The sequence below is a fragment of the Arvicola amphibius genome, chromosome 12, assembly GCF_903992535.2.
Source record: "Arvicola amphibius chromosome 12, mArvAmp1.2, whole genome shotgun sequence".
Lineage (NCBI taxonomy): Eukaryota > Metazoa > Chordata > Mammalia > Rodentia > Cricetidae > Arvicola > Arvicola amphibius.
In genome coordinates, this window is record NC_052058.2 from 154,386,397 (window position 1) to 154,403,617 (window position 17,221).

Here is a 17,221-nt window from a genome sequence, read left to right on the forward strand (position 1 = left end):
TTTCTCAAACTCAGTTTTATGGGGTCCTTGTACCTATTGTTGTGTCCACACTTAATCCATGTAAATCTATCACTAAAGTAATTTGGTTCTTATTACTAGAACACGGAAGTCTTTAAGGCTGAATGGTCATTATTTCTAGAGTTCACTTGCAAATGGTCGGTGTCAAGGAACACATGGGTAGAGCTAACTGTGGCAAAATGTAAGTGATAAATCTACATCGAAAGTAGCCAAATGTTTATGGCACGGTGGTGTCACCTGTATGTAAGCTTGACATCTTTCACAGTACCTAAACAAAAAGATGTAAGGGGAGGGGGAAGAAGAATAGCGTGCTATTGTCTGTGCCTGCGCAGGAGTGTGCTTGTCTCTAATCCTCTTCTGGAGTCACAGAAGAACACTACGCCCAGCTGTCTATGCTCTCTAAGCGTTCCTTGACTGTCGGTCATGGTAAGATGCAGTGGAGTTTGCAAGTCTTTGAGTCCAGTCTGGGCACAGGAGATTGTAGCTAGACCTTGGGATGAACCAAGTCAACCCCAGGCCACTGGGCCACGCCTCCTACTGTCCAGATCCCAGCCAATCAATGTGGGCACGCCCACCTCCCTGTTACATATGTATGACCCTGACTGGCCTTCTGGCTTCTTTTCTGTCCCTGGCACCAGATGCAGGCAGGCATTTGCTCCTGCTTCTGAGGGAGGAGAGCACATTAGCTCTACAGGCCCCTTTCCGAAAGCTCATTTGAAACAGACCCCTGCCTGCAGGCTCCCAGCCTCCCAGCTCCTTCAGTATCCTCAGGGACCACTGGCAGCAAACCAGGCCTCATGAAAACTTCAAAGGCATCCCAGCGCTACAGAAGCATCCGGAGAAACGCCAGTCAGTGCTACCTCTACCAGGACTCCCTGCTGCTTGGGTAAGTGCCCTGCTGGGTTTCTCCCAAATGAATGCCTAAACTTACTGCTCTGGGGTCACATGGGAGCTGGGGTGTCCAGCACAGCAATGCTCCCCCAGAGGGAGAAGCAGCAAGCTGCTGTTTCTTGACTGGAGCTATATTCGGCCCTCACTTTGTTGCCGGCCAATGGGGCGCACACCAAAAGCCCACACATGGGCCTTTTCTGGCTTGTCCCTGTTTCCTCAGTGCTAGTGTCAGAAGAGAGCAGACAAGACACCTGTCACCTCAGATAAATCAGGTGTCCCTAGAAAAGGTCTCTGATAACTTAGAAGTGGGAGAGGGTGGGAACTGAATGTGTTCGTTTTTTTATTAGGAACTTTGTTGTTGTTTTTGTTGTTAAATACTGAAACCTCTGCTACCTCTGGAGAAATTTTTGCTTCAAGCAGATAAAAGACATCTCAATTAGAGCTAAAGGAAATGTTTTCTCTTGCTAAAGCCATAGGTTATTCATCTCCATTTAAAAATGTATTGAGTTACATATTAAATATTACTGGGGGAAAGGCCCTGTTATTGTTGAACAAGTGTTTTTCTGTGCAGCAGCTATGCCCCCGAGGAGTCTGCCCTGTGCGTCACTTCATTCATTCTTTCTTTGCAAAAAACACTCACTTAACTCCCTTGTCTTGGCTTTAAAATGAACACAGGTGAACAGAGAGGCATCTCTAGGTGATACATGTCTGTGGGAGAAGGGACAGTCTGCCCCCAAACCTTGCTGGTCACCTGGGTGAGCCTACACATGAGACTGTGTCCCCTATCGAAACCGCTGCTCCTGTAGCTTGGGCTCAAATGTGGGACACCCTCCTCTCCTCTCTCCTTTGGTGCCTCTTGCCTTGGAAATCACTCTTTTTTGCCAAGCACTGAAGTAATAGAGTCCTACAAACGAGTTTCTATGGGCTCCTGAATCTCAGTCTGCACACACACACACATACACACACACACACACACGCATGCACAAATCATACATTTGACCCTAGGACAGTCAGATGCAGAAAATACCCAGGAAAGATGCTCTTTGCTGGAAGCAAGTCTATAATCAGATTTCCTCCACGATGCCCCGTTTCCATTCAGTAACTCAGATGACAGCTTTAATGCTGATGAAACGGGGGACAGCAATGATCCGGAGCAAATCTTCCAGAATATACAGTTCCAGAAAGATCTCATGGCCAACATCCGTTGCAGACCCTGGACCATGGGACAGAAGCTGCGGGCGCTGAGGTAAGGTCCTCCATGGCAATCATTAATAAGTGAGAATATGCTTTATGATAAACAACCGCATCCTGCCATGGAACCTGGGGGAAGAGAGATGCTGGGACCGTGACCATCTTGCATCTGACTCAGAGAAGTCCCAAAGATACTGGAAGGGACCATCTAATCATCTAATCACATAGCTGCTACAGTGCCTGCGTGTGTGTGTATGTGTGTGTGTGTGTGTGTGTGTGTGTGTGTTTGTGTGTGTGTGTGTGTGTGCGCGCGCACACATGTTGGTAGACAGTTTGAAATTTCTGATCTCTTTTCTAAACACTAGATTTTTCACATTGTCTCCCAACTCTCAGGAGACAGGATGAGAGCCAGAATCAAAGAGACATCCCCTTCACCTCCCGCTTTTGTTTCTCCCGTGAAGGGTCTCTTCAGTGGCAGACCAGGTTATTAGCATATATTTTGAGTCTATTAGATGATCTGCCTTCCTTGTAGTTAAGTGCTTAGACTTTTAAGACAGATTCCCTCCTTGAATTCAAACACTACCCCTTTCCATCTCTAGCTGTTTGACATTGGACAAGCTCCCTAATTTCTCTGATACAGGGTCCTCTCTTTAAAGCTGAAGTGGCATAGGCTATGACTCCTACCTCCTGTAACAGTGTTGCTGAAAATGATAACAGTCAAGCCCTCAGAGTGCTGTCAAAAACACGGCCTGTGGCACCTCTCAGCAGCAGAGCCAGACAGTATGGGAGATGAACTCAGGCTCCCCTACCCCCTGTCTCCTCTCATCCCTGTGACCCTAGGGATGGGATCCAAGGCTTCACACCTAATAGTCCATCCTCGACCCCTGAATGACATTCCAGGCCCCAAGCAGTCTTAATATTCATTCAGCTTCATCCTTTTGTCCACTTAAGTTTGAACTCCTGAGGTTTGAGCTTATTGAACATGAGATGTGCTAAGCACTGTGGGTGTTAGTTATGTGTTCAATGTGCATGTAATGTGTTTGTAATATGTAATATGCATGCCTAAGAAGGGGATGATTGTCACAGATCCCTTCATGACTGATGTTACTGAGCTGTGATGGTGAACGTTATATTTAGAGGATAAATTTCCTGTGCATCAGTCCCTAGACACCGCTGTTCAGGCACCTCCTGTGTACCCAGAACCACGGTGATTTGTTAGCTGCTGGTGCTCATTGCTTTCCCTTCACACCTCCCATCTATCAGGCTGGGGCATCTTCCTATCGAATCATTCTTTCCGGGGACTTGACTCCCAGTCTGATCAACATGCCTCTCTGGTTAAAGACATCTACACTCTCGGAAGGCTAGCATGGGTTCTCCTCTGCCCACTTCCCGGAATGTCTGTTTCTGGTTCTCATCATCTTCATCCTTTGAGAATGCGTAGCAATGTGCCCACGTGTCTGATGAGAAAGACTAATTGAGAGTGAGTGATTGAGAAAGCAGCCTGAGCAAATACCCCACACACACTTCCCTAGCCCTCCTATCCCCTCCCTGCCCCTGCCCCTGCCCGTACCCCCAACTCCCACCCCTACTCTCCACCCCTGCCCCCCATCCCCACCATGAGTGTTGAGATCAGCTTTAAATTAGACCCTCTGGGCAAAATAGAAGAGATTCCTTGAGAGTACTAAGGGTGGGTGGGGACAGGAAGTTGAGTAGATCAGGTTGGGGTGGGGCAATGGAGGGGGGGGAGCCCTGAAAGAGACTACTGGAAAGTGGGAACATTTGAGGGTCAGGTAAAAACCTGGCCCAAGGGAATCTCCCTAGAATCTACGAGGAAGACCCCAGTTTAGACTCCTAGCAAAAGCAGATACATAGCCTGGTCTGTCCGTCTCCTGTGACCAGATTGGTGCTACACCCAGCAACTGATGGAAACAGACCCAGACCCACAGCCAAACATTAGGTGAAGTTTGGGGAATCCTGTAGACGACAAGGAGGAGGAAGGGTTATAGGAACCAGGGGAGTCAAGAACACCACAAGAATATTCACAGAATCAACCTGGGCTCATAGGGGCTCACGGAGACTGAACCAACAACCAGGGAACCTGCATGGGACTGACTTAGGCCCTCTGCATGTTTATAACAGTTGTGTAGCTTAGTCCTCTTATGGGACTCCTAAGAGTGGGAACAGGAGCTGTCTCTTACTCTTTTGCAAGCGTTTGGGACCCTATTCCTCATACTGGATTGCCTTGTCCAGTCTTGATACATGGGGAGGTGCTTAGTCTTACTGCAACTTGATATGCCTTGCTTTGTAGATACTCATGGGAGACCTGCCCTTTCCTAAACAGAAGCTGAGAAAGAGTGGATTGGGGGTTGAGAACAGAGGGGGTTTGAGGGGAGGGACTGAGACGAGCAGAGTTGGGGGGAACTGTGGCTGGGATATCAAATACATAAATAAATAAATTTAAAACTAAAGAAACTAAATGCTTTCACCCCAAGTCCAGGTCTCTTATGTTGAACCATAGAGATCTTATATAATCATCGTTAGAGCAATTAATTTAAACTAAAGAAGGATAAGTTTTACTGGAACTTTCAAACACCATTCAGAAATGATAGTTTTTACCTGAGAAATGGAAAGTTAAACTGTGTGTTTGTGTGTGTGTGTGTGTGTGTGTGTGTGTGAGAGAGAGAGAGAGAGAGAGAGAGAGAGAGAGAGAGAGAGAGAGAGAGAGAGAGGAGGGGGTGGGGGAGCACACAAGAGTTGACCTATGTATGCACTAGCAATGTCAGGGCATTAATGGCAGCGGTCTTCCTCTGTCATTCTCCCCCCTATTCTTTGAGACAGAGTCTCTCATGCAACAACTTGGAGCTCGCTCTTCCAGCTAGACCAACCAGCCATTGAGTTCTTTGTACCCTGTCTCCTCTTCCACCCAGCTGGTGCTAGGCTTACAAATATAAGCTGCTGTACCCAGCTTTTACCTGGGTTGGGTATCCAACTTTAAGTTTTTCTCATGCTAACATGGTAAGCATTGTGGTAGTCTGAAAAGAAGTGCTCCCAAAGGGAGTGGCACTGCTAGGAGGCATGGCCTTGCTGAAGGAAGTAAGTCACCCTGGGGGCAGGCTTTGAGGTATTTTTTCTTTTTTGCTTAAACTCTCTCAGTGCTACTGTCTGTTAGTTGACTCCCTGTTGTGTGCAAGATGGAGCACTCTCAGCTCCAGCCCCACAACTACCTGCATGCTGCCATTCTCACCCCCATAACGATAATGGACTGAACCTCTGAGACTGTAAGCCAGCACCCTTATTAAATGTGTTCTTTATAATAGTTGCCATGGTCATGGTGTCTCTTCACAGCAATAAAACTCTAACTAAAATCAGGTGGTCGTGGCGCACGCCTTTAATCCCAGCATTTGGGAGGCAGAGGCAAGTGGATCTCTTTGAGTTCGAGGCCAGCCTGGTCTTCAGAGCAAGTGCCAGGACAGGCTCCAAAGCTACCCAGAGAAACCCTGTCTTGAAAAACAAACAAACAAACAAAATACAAAGAAAAACCAAACAAACAAATCCTAAGTAAGTCAGCAATTCACTCCCTTGAGCCCTCTCCGCAGCCCAGATTTAACCTTTTTTAATATTGAGACCAGAGCGGGAGAGATGCTTACCATCCTTTCAGATAACTTCAGGAATAACACACAGACATGGGTGGCTGGTGAATTCAGTCACGCCGCCTGACACACCAGAGCACCAGCAATGTCAGCCACAGGCCGCCCCACCCAACAACTCCCCCGCCACCGGCCCCTTCAGGCTGACAGCCACACTCCTTTGTGCCCTGCTTCTCTTGCCCTTCACCTTGAAAAGCTGCTGGAGCACCACGTCACTAATTGGACCCACTGAGGCTTAGCCTGGTGCCTATGGAGGGTGCAGAAGGCCCCGAACCCTGACGGCTTAGGAATCATCAAGGAGGGACTCAACACCTGTGGAAAGCTTGGTGTCCGCCAAGACACAGCGCACACTTGCTTTCTGTAACTGGGCTTGTGTTGTTGCTGCTCTCCCTCATCCTTCCACACCTGTCATCCTCCACCACAGAGCTGCTGCACCCTCTTCTTCATCGCTGCATCCAGACAGCTGGTTCATCTTTACCGAGAAGGGCGTCCTTCAAGGACAACCCTTTGATGCATGCATTTCCACTGTCCTTGACCCAAAATAAGAGTGCAAAAAATATGTGCAAGGAACAAAGTTACAAATAAGACAAGGACATTCTTTGCTGTTTTGACTTTTACGGTATTTAATCAAATTTATTTATTTATTTATTTATTTATTTATTTATTTATTTATTTATTTATTTTGCATGCGTGCTGTATGCATGTTTGAAAGATGTCCCTAATGTGATGGCCATGGTATGGGCTAGGGCATCAACTTTCATTCTTTCTGTACCTGTAGTTGTGATCACAGTAGAGCCAGTGTGGGTGGTAAGCTACAATAAAGAGGGCATTAAAACTCAGACGGTGAAGACAGGAAGAAGAGGAAATTCAAAATCATCCTTCGCTGTATAGCAAGTTCAAGGCCAGCCTGAGCCACACACGAGATCCAGACTCAACAAAAACAAAGTATAATTGAAGGTATTGCAATTAGTGGGAAGGAAGTCTAAAATCCAGGATTTGGTAAAGTAATAATTTGGGGAAGTCACCTTGTCTGTGGAAACGGGAATTGACTTGTCTCTTGTGCCCCTAAAGGAGTTGTATCCAGTGGGTGTTATCAGGACAGTTTGGGGACGCACATACAGGAATGTCCTATTAAATAAACCTATCACACCCGCAAAACTGACTGAGTGGGAGGAACTGCGCTCTAGAACACTGAGTGTAACCCCTCAGTGGTCTATGTCTGTCGTTGCTGGTCTGCGGGTGTGCATATCTATGCCGTGCGGAGATACAGCATTAGTTTATTTCAACAATGTGCATCTCTAAGAGCCTCTGACATCAGCCCAGCTCATAATACTAACACTCCTGGCCAATCCTGCTATTCAATCAATTATTATTTTAACCATAACTATCGCAATGAATTTGGCCTACTGAGTGCATATACAGGTGCATACTTGTGTGTGTGTGAGGTGGGGGGAGGGAGGGAGGGAAGGAAGGGGAAGGAGGGAGAGAGAGAGCAGGTACTCATCTGTGCACATACAGTGGAAGCTACAGCATCTGGTGCCATGCCTCAAGATTCAACATCATCTTATGAGACAAGTGTCTCACTTGTATGAAATCAGCCTCACCAAACAGACTGTTTCCAGTACTGAAATTCCAAGTGGTCACCATCACACCTGGATTTTTATGTGGATTTGGGAAACTAAACTCATGTTTTCATTCCTGTAAAGAGAGCGTTTTTTGACTAAATAAAATTTCCCCAATTCCAAATTCTGTCCATTTTTAAGATTCAAGAATTTTCCAGGTATGGTGATACATGCCTTTAATCCCAGCAGTGGGGAGGCAGAGGCAGATGGATCTCTGTGTTTGAGGCCAGCTTGGTCTAAGAATGAGTTTCAGGACAGCCAGGGCTCCACAGAGAAACCCTGTCTTGAAGAAAAAACAAAAGGATGATATGTTTAAGTGAAAATCTCTGGTTGATTCAATATAGTGATCAGTGAGTCATTTGTCAAAGCTGGGTCAGGTTCACAGCCGTGTAAACACAACTTTGCTACACTCATTAACTTGACAATGTCCCTTTCTTGAAGCAGGCTCCTTGAAGAAAAAAGGTATGCCTTTCACGACTAAAAAGGTGACTAAAAGCGGCTGGAGAGAGGGTGGTCTTACAGAGAATTGGGGTCAATTCCCAGGACATACAATAGCCCCTTATAACTCTGGTCCCAGGGATTCTAACTCCCTGACCTCCACAGGCACTGCACTCATGGGGAACACAGACATACATGCAGAAAAACACTCATATACATAAAAATAAAATCTCAAGAAACATAAGAAAAAGAAATGCCTGGAAGAGTCAAGCTGTCAAGTGGAGGAGCTGAGGTATATTGGGTACTCTTGGAATACCCAAAGCCTATGATGCCCAGTCAGCTACTGGCTGAGAAACACTTGGAGAAATTCACTCATAACTAACTGGTGTGAATTCACTATTTTCAATTAGCTCATCCACAAAAATGTGATGACAATTGTGAGGTGTGTGTGTGTGTGTGTGTGTGTAGCTCAATCACACCTGCATGATTTTATATATACCATGATGTGTGTACAGGTGTCTGTGGAAGTCAAAGAGGGCATCCAACCCCTTGGAACTGGAATGGTAAGTGGCTGTAAACCACCACGTAAGTGCTGGGAACAGAACTCAGGTCCTCGGAAAGAGCAATAAGCTTCTCCGAAATGCTCCAAACCCTTAAAATAGTTTAAAAGGCATTTTCTTATTAGCAAAAGTCAGGAAATGAAATATTTTAATTCTACTCCTGTATCAGTTGGTGGGGTTTTTTTTTCCTGCTCTGCCTTCACATATTTTGAAAACTGGTGAATGTGGGAAAGTTGTGGTAACTTTTGTTTTTCTTCTCTCAGACGAGCAAAAGAGATTGTGCTGAAGTTTGAAGGGAGGTTGACTAGGACGCGAGGCTACCAAGCAGCAGGAGCAGAGGTAAAGAGCCCACATGGGGCACAGCTGGCCTCATTTGCTACTGTCTCCAGAACCTAGAAGTTCCTGTCCCACCTGGTCTCGCAGCTGTTCAGTCCCAAAGAAACACACAGAGACTTATATTAATTACAAACTGTTTGGCCTATTAGCTCCTACAACTTAAATTAACCCATAAGTCTTGTCTAAGTTTAGCCACATTGCTTGGTACTTTTTCTCAGTAAGGCATTCTCATCTTGCTTCCTCTGCATCTAGCTGATGACTGACTCCCTGCCTTTCCTCTTCCCAGAATTCTCCTGGTCTGGTTATCCTGCCTCTACTTCCTGCCTGGCTACTGGCCAAACAGTGTTTTATTAAACTAATATGAGTGACAAATCTTTATAATATACAAAAACATTATCCCACAGCAGTTCCCTTTTTTCTTGTCAAAACAAGACTCTGAATCTAATCTCCTTTGTTTAGCATTTTTCCTGACTATTATCCATAACAACTTGTAACCAACACACTAAGCAAAGGCAAACAGCCATAATCCATTTTTCTTGGTGGGGGGGATGTAGGCATAGTTTTCTAGGCTACTTTCTGCTGATTAGGGGTGCTAATAATCTTATGGGGACCCAAAGAATATTTAGGATTGTAGTCAAGTCCTGACTGATTGTAGTCAAGCAGTATTCCATAAGGCTGGATCAACTTAGCAGTCTTGAGTCTGTTCTGGATGTAGAACTCGGAGGAAACTGCAACAAACATGATATAAAATGTTGGACAATCTGAACCATCCACTCCTATTGGAGATTTTTTTCAGGGGGGGTCTTCCTTGATCAAGCCTTATTTTTCTTAGCCCAGAATGAATCCACAGCCTCTCATTTCCTGTGGAAACAAAAGCAAAACCTCTTCTCCAAAGTAACATATCTTTTGACTAAATTTTTTTTTTGAGACAGGGTTTCTCTGCAGCTTTTTTAGAGCCTGGCCTGGAACTAGCTCTTGTAGACCAGGCTGGCCTCGAACTCACAGAGATCCGCCTGCCTCTGCCTCCCGAGTGCTGGGATTAAAGGCGTGCGCCACCACCGCCCGGCTTGACTAAAATTTTGAAGTCAAGACATTTTCAAAATATAAAGGTTGGATTAACCCAGCAGCATTTATAATAAAATATCTTTTAGCAACTGTTGGGTCTTCTCAGCAGTCAAAAAATTCAAAGACAATACAATAATAAACAGTATCCAGATTCTCTGTGTATTTTCCAACTTTATGTGACTGGTGTTTACTCTATTTCATTAATTTTTTGTTTTTTTATTTTTGTGAGACAGGGTTTTTCTGTGTATCTTTGGCTGTCCTGGAACTCACTCAGTAGACCAAGCTGGCCTCAGACACACAGAGTTCTGACTGCCTCTGCCTCCCAAGTGCTGGAATTAAAGGTGTGTGCCACCATACCCAAAACTCTATTTCTTTTTTTAAGGACTTTATCCTTTTTATTTTCTCTCCCGGGTGTGTGTGTGTGTGTGTGTGTGTGTGTGTGTGTGTGTGTGTATATATATATATATATATATACATGTTTAAACACACTGTAAACCGTTTAGAGGTTTTCTTTGTTTGAATCTGCCTTTACTGTAAATATCTCTATCTTTTTCTGACCACATGAGTCTTCAATCTGCCAAGGGAAATGACTAGAATTAAAACTGGCTTTGGCGGCTGGCTTCACCCCATTCCTTGGCTTCCTGAGAGTCTAACTTCATGACAGAGGTACTGGTGTGAGTCATGTTTATTGCCACAGCTCTGTAGAGTTTCTAGGTCCATGCCACCATCAAGAAGCATGCTTGTAGCTGCTCATGAACATCATTTAAGTGTTTGTGGCAGGGCCTCTTAAAAGAGTCACCACACAGTTTTTGCTGCTAATGCTAAGTCAGGGAGCCTCTCTTAAAAAGCCATGCCTCTTTAAGCAAACAGAGCCTACAGGAGAAAAGACAGACAGTTACCAAGAAGCTGCACTTGACTCTATTCTTGTCTGTCTAGAATCCTTTTTTAAAAACTTTCTCAGGTTTTATGTTGAAATTCTTGCCAAACATTTGAGTGCCATTTGTAGACAGAAGTTTCTGGCCTATCTGGTCCTGCAACCATTCAATCCCAAAGAAACCACACAGAGGCTTATATTAATTATAAACTGTTTGGCATATTAGCTCAGGCTTATTACTAACTAGCTCTTACAACTTAAATTAACCCAAAATTCTTGTTTAAGCTTAGCCACATAACTTGGTACTTTTTCTCAGTAAGGCATTCTCATCTTGCTTCCTCTGCACCTAGCTTGTGACTGATTCTCTGTCTTTCCTCTTCCCAGAATTCTCCTGGTCTGGTTGTCCCACCTATATACTTCCTGCCTGACTACTAGCCAATCAGCATTTTAATTAAGCTAATATGAGTGACAAATGTTTACAGTATACAAAAGCATTATCCCACAGCAAGAAGCACTATTGTCCCCATTGTCACACATAGGCTAGGAGCACCCAGCATTAATAACTGCAGAATAGGGGACAAGACCGCGAGTTTGAACTCTGCCAAGCCTGGATCTTAGCCCTGGGTACCACCAGTTATCAGTCGTATAATATGGGTAAGCCTGGCTCGTTTTTTGTAAGAACTATCTACGACCCTTCCTGACTCAACCCCATACGTGTAAGTCGCTCTTGCTTCTTTCTCTATATTTGCTATATCGTTATGTAATTGAAACCTTCAGACAATTAAAAATGGCAAAAGGACTGGGTGCCACTCACTGACCTCTTCTGCTCCTTGTACAGATGAGCCAATGGCTGCCCAAGGAAAGAAAAGAACTTCCTGGGCTCATGACAAGGCAGATGTACAGTGAGAACTAGAGCCAGATCTCCGGCTCCTGCCCTGTGCTTCTTTGGCGTTAGGACTTTAAACCAGTGCAGATACCCGATGTTTAATAAGTCTAAGCCTTTGCTGAAGGATGCTTGAGCAACCCTGCCTCTGGAGACCATGGGGGCAGGAGGGGGCAGGAAGTTTGGTGTATTTCTGGATATGAGGCAGGTATGCAAAATGCAGATGATGCCAGGCAGACATAAGAAAATTGCAGGAAAGACCAGTGACCCTAAAAAGCAAAATCCAGAGACAGGGCTACCTCTTCCTGGCTGCTCACATGCAGCCTGAGTGACGGCTCATGGGAATAGTGCCTGTCTTTGACTTGGCTCTCAAATCATGAGTTAAAGACAATTCCAACTTCTGATAAAACTCAGATTTCCATGTACACGCAGCCGTCTGGCCTTAGCAGATGCATCCAGAATGACATTATCCTGTGAGTCTGTGTTAGGACCGTGTGCTGTCTTACAGTTGGGAATGCGGTAATTACATTTGTGGCTCTTGCTTGTGCAATGATATCATTTGCTTCCAACACAAGCCTGGACTGTTTGTGTGTTAGAATGCACAACCTGTCAATTTTGCTGGAGAGCAGAACCGGCATGGCCACATTCTTCTCTGTTCTCCTTTGAGAACGTAATGATTTCATACTCTTGACAATTGTATAAGTCCACAAGATAAAATTCCCAAGCTTATTCTTGGCAGCTTTGGCCAGGACAAAGGCCAGAAACTATCTTGTAGGATGCAAGATGAATCTGGGGTGGAGCTCATTTTCAGGGAAGATTCTAGACTTTTGGTATTTAACAGGAGTACAGAGAGAATCATCCGGGGAGCTGGTGAATAAAACAGATTTATAGGCTCCACTCCCAGAGCTCCTAGGGGTCTATGGCTGGGTCAAATGGCTATCTTGAGATGACATTCTTCACATGATTTCCCCTTTCCTCATCCTCAACAAATGAATAAGGCAGACTTTGACCCAAACGAGTATAGATCTTAGGGCTGGGGTGTAGCTCAGTTAGTAGCATGGTTGCCTAACCTGTGAAAAGCCCTGATCTCAATTAGCATTACACTAACTGGATGTGGTGAGGTCCTCACACTTGTGAGATAGAAACAGAGGGATCAAAGTTCAAGGTTATACTTAGGTACATTGTGAATTTGAAGCCAACCTGGGGCTCATGAGAGCCTGTTTCCAAAAAGGAATGCAGAACCCATAGCACAGAGGGCAAACTAATATATACTGCCTGGTCAGGACACAGGGAAAATAAGGGACCGCTTTGGTCTTGGAGATGCTTAATGACCTGAGAAACCATAATTAAAGGTTCTGTGGGTGTGTATGGGATCCTCTCCTCTACCTAGAACCCCATTACCAAGGTTATAAATGAAAAGATTCCTAATCATGGCCTCTCCTGTGTAGCTCTGGCGGAAATTCGCCCGTTTGGCCTGCAACTTTGTGGTCATCTTCATCCCCTGGGAAATGAGGATAAAGAAAATTGAGAGTAAGTATCTGCTGGAGGCATGGAGGGGGGATGTACAGTTGTGGCCAGCACACAGCCTAAGACATCTGGTGGGGCTTGGCCCTTATGGCATAGAGTCAACCAGGGCACTTGTACAGTTAGAGGCCCAGCTCAAGTGGGACTCAGAGTTGGAAGACCTGGTACCTTCACCTCCTCCCAGGATGGAAGAGTACACAGGCTGCATTTCCACTCTCAGGCATGGGTGCATATTCATTCCTAGTTTGTTCAGTCAGACAGCAAACTCTGAAGGATCAGTGAAAAACAGAGAAGATGATAACTCCCAGATAGAAATATGAAAATACATGTTTTTATAGAAGACTGTAAATGTTTAGAAAATCTATGCTAAAAATAAATAAATCATACCCCAATCTCCTCCTTCATCATCTCCTTCTCCTCCTGGCCCACATGCATAGAGAAATCAACAAACTTTAAAATGTCCCAAAGTGAAGATGAGCATGAAGCTTGAGCCAAGCTGATGATATTCTTTTGAAGAGACAGGGGAACATTCATTTAAAGTTGTAGACTTTCCCAAAAATTAGGTCCCAAGTCTAATGCAATTCCACAAATCTGCTTGGTGTGTTGCTCAGCATTTTGATCACATGGTCATAAAATGCAAGAAGAAAAACATCCAAGAGATAAATTGGGAGATGAGAGTAAGAAAATATTCCTAAGAATATTCCCAAGGAATAGCATAAACAAAAGGTTAAAATAAAGGATGTTTTTAAAAAGTTAAACAACTGAACAGCACAGAGCAACATGGCATGGGGGTGACCAACATTCAAAGGGACAGGCCAACATTTCAGAAACAAGTAAGAACACAAACTATTCCTTCTGCAGTCAACCGTTACTGAAATCCATAGAAATCACTCTATAAATATTGCTGGGACAACTGATTTGGCTGTTTCAATTGAAAAGAGTAAATCTAGGGGCTGGAGAGATGGCTCGGGATTGAGAGCAATAGCTGCTCTTCCAGAGGTCCTGAGTTCAGTTCCCAGCAACCACATGGTGGCTCACAACCATCTGTAATGAGATGCAGTGCCCTCTTAAGGCCCGTAGGGATCCATGCAGGCAGAACACTGTATACATAGTAAATAAATACATCTTTAAAAAAAAAAAAGAAAAGAGTAAATCTAGTACTTAATTTTAATGTTCTATTAAATAATATGAACATACAGTCAGAAATCATGAAAATCCTTAAAGAAAATGTAAGAAATGAGATCTCTGCATGGAGACACATTCAATCATAAAAGTGAAGGGGATAATTATCAAGAAAACTGATTTTATTTTATTTTTGAAATTTTATGATTGAAAAATATTTCTTAGAGATTTGCTTACTTTCAAGTGTGGTTGTACATTGCCTGCATGTGTGTGCATGTGTGAAGAGAGTGTGTGGAAGTGAAGAGAGCTGTGAGCCACCATGTGAATGCTGGGAATCACACCCTAGCCCTCTGGGAGAGCAGCTGGTGCTCTTGGATGCTGAGCCATCTCTCCAGCCTCAGAAAAAATACATTTCAAATAAGTAAAAAAAATCAAAGGCTACATGCAAAGTTAGAAAAATTATGTCCAATATTTCAGCGGAGGTTAATGCTCTCTTGCCTTTAAATTTATAGGAAGTGTGTGTACGCAGAATTTTACAACAGAGTTTCTAAGTGCCCTTTATTCAGCTTCCCCGGGTGTTAATACCATGATGATTTTAATATTGAACTTAAGACAAAAAAACCTTAGAGAGGCCTTGGAATGTGCAAAGTGATTCAAAATAGGAAAGAAGTCTATGAAAGTCTCAAAAGTTGCTAACTTTCCAAAACGTACACAAGTTAGTAAATTTGACTCGGCATGCTAGTTGAGTACAGCAGTGGGGGCGTTGTCAGAGAGTGGTCTTGGTAAGCTAGAGCTAGTCTTTCTGTGTATGGGGTCAGGGACCAGGCACAGGATGCTGACCCAGCCAGTGGGGGTCATCAATGTAGCACCACGCTTGCTGTGTGTGTTGCTGCCGGTGCAGGTGAAGGACAATGCTGGATGCGGGTTTTCTGTGCTGGGAGCATTGAACAGAGCCACTCTCGTGTTGCCTTCCCACAGGTCACTTCGGATCTGGTGTGGCCTCCTACTTCATCTTCCTGAGGTGGTTATTCGGAATTAACATAGTGCTCACAGTGATGATGGGTGCTTTCGTTGTCATTCCCGAGGTAAGAGTTGTCCAGGGAGCCAGGAGGTGCAAGGCATGAAAGAGAGGCAGGTGCTACAGCCTGCTGCCCTCGCTGTCATCATAGAAGCCTAGGAAGGACGTGGCAAGCTTTCTGCCAGAGAACATGGTGAATGCATTGGACTTTGTCACTGCCCTTTAGATCTGCCATGTATTGCAAAAGGTTTGAGCATAGCGGAGACCAGGGAGGGAGGCTGAAATCTGAATCTCATATCATGTTGTTTTCCTTTTGATTATTTTCCCCTACCACTTAATGTTGTAAAAACCATCATAGCTGTATCTCTCTGACCATACAAGAAGAGGTGACAGACTGTAGTTAGCCTGGATGCTGGTTTGCCTGCCCGGTATTCCATCTAAACTCCTTTATATATAGAACTGTTGGTTTCCTCGGGGCATAAGAGGTCTGGGGACCTCAACAATCTAGCCACAGAAGCCACTTCCAGTTCTTTCATATGGGTTTACACAATAATAACACAGCAAACCCTAATCATGGCAACCGCACGGACACATGGGGATGCACCATTCTTTTCTTCTAATCCCCTAGCTCAGAGGAGCATCTTAACCATTCCTCTTTTACCAGTTAATTGCAGGCCAGCCCTTTGGAAGCACAGCCAGCAAGACCATTCCGCAGGAGCAGGTCATGTCTGCACAGGATTTGGACACTGTCTGGTCCCTGGGGGTAAGGCTAACATTGGCTACACCCAGGCCTTGCAGGAGAGCTGAAAGGGTCACTGTTCTGGGATCTGGGAATCAGAGACAACTCTTGGCTCTCTTTGCAGGGCTACCTTCAGTACTCCGTCCTGTTCTATGGGTACTATGGAAGAGAGAGGAGGATTGGGAGAGCCGGCTACCGCCTGCCCTTGGCATATTTCCTGGTGGGGATGGCAGTGTTTGCCTACAGCTTCATCATCCTCTTAAAAAAGTATGACTGTCGATTTCTCAAAACCATGTCTGGAGTCCAGTTAGAACATGTGTGATCTCACTCCATCCTGTCAATAACCCTGTTAAAGTCATGAGTCCCTAGCCATTTTATAGAGTAAGAGACCAAGGCTTGAGAGTTGTTCTAATTTTAACCAGCACTTACACTGACTACTTTGTTTAAGGCTCTGTAAAGGGTTTGGAGAGGTAAGCTTAGCGATTTATGTGTTGTGTGTGATTTTAGAAAATGTGACTTTAGAAAATGCCATAGCTGCGCTAATAAGATGCAATCAGTAACATCTAGGTGACTAAAGATATGATAAATGACATCCAGGAAGGAGGCTAGAAGTGACAGAGAGCAAAGAGCTCTCTTTGATTGTATGTTTACCTGTGACCAGGTGATGGATCATGCCATTGGTGCCTCCTAGTCATTGTTGAGAGGAGGTCACCATATAAAGGGACCTCTAACAAACTGGCTAGAGTTAAAACTCCTGCAGTACCCACCGTGAGCTCCCCACCGTGAGCTCCACCAGCTTCACCCAGAGCCCTGTGGCAACTCAATTTTCCTCTTCACATGCATTGGCTCAGAAAAGTGCCAGGCTACCAGGCTCCCTTCCAGGTTAGCATCCTGTGTAGAGTTAAGGGAGAGAGAGAGAGAGAGACAGAGAGACAGAGAGACAGAGACAGAGAGACAGAGAGAGACAGAGAGACAGAGAGACAGAGAGAGACAGAGCGAGAGACAGACAGAGAGAGAGAGACAAAGACAGAGAGAGACAGAGAGAGACTTGCAAGGCCATTTCAAATGACTGAAGGCTCTCAACTTACCTCCTGGTGGCCTGAAGATCTCACCAGAACAGTTTCAATCCTTTACTAGGTGTTACTCGTTAAAAGCAACTCAGAGAAGATGTGAGAGCAAGAAAGAAGCCAGGGAGGAAAGCCAATGCTTATTACTGGAGAAATGGCCTAAAAGGCAGAGAGAGGGGTCTCCTGTCTTCAAATATCTAAGGAATGCCCTGGGCAGGAGGGACTC

General features: G+C 44.8%; 1 protein-coding gene and 1 long non-coding RNA gene across 3 annotated transcripts in view; one reads left to right on the plus strand and one right to left on the minus strand.

Moving 5' to 3' along the window:
* The window catches only part of LOC119802578, a 68,584-nt gene that overhangs the window by 18,161 nt on the left and 33,202 nt on the right, over positions 1-17,221 (minus strand). The gene's annotated exons all lie outside the window — the stretch shown is intronic.
* Tmc3 (transmembrane channel like 3) overlaps positions 816-17,221 on the plus strand; it is a 43,859-nt gene continuing 27,453 nt past the window's right edge. For both annotated transcript variants that reach the window (XM_038313577.1, XM_038313578.1), the window contains exons 1-7: positions 816-904; positions 2,009-2,155; positions 8,631-8,706; positions 12,974-13,055; positions 15,150-15,256; positions 15,854-15,952; positions 16,053-16,195. In XM_038313577.1, coding sequence (XP_038169505.1) covers positions 816-904; positions 2,009-2,155; positions 8,631-8,706; positions 12,974-13,055; positions 15,150-15,256; positions 15,854-15,952; positions 16,053-16,195 — 743 coding nt within the window. The remainder of the gene's footprint in view (positions 905-2,008; positions 2,156-8,630; positions 8,707-12,973; positions 13,056-15,149; positions 15,257-15,853; positions 15,953-16,052; positions 16,196-17,221) is intronic.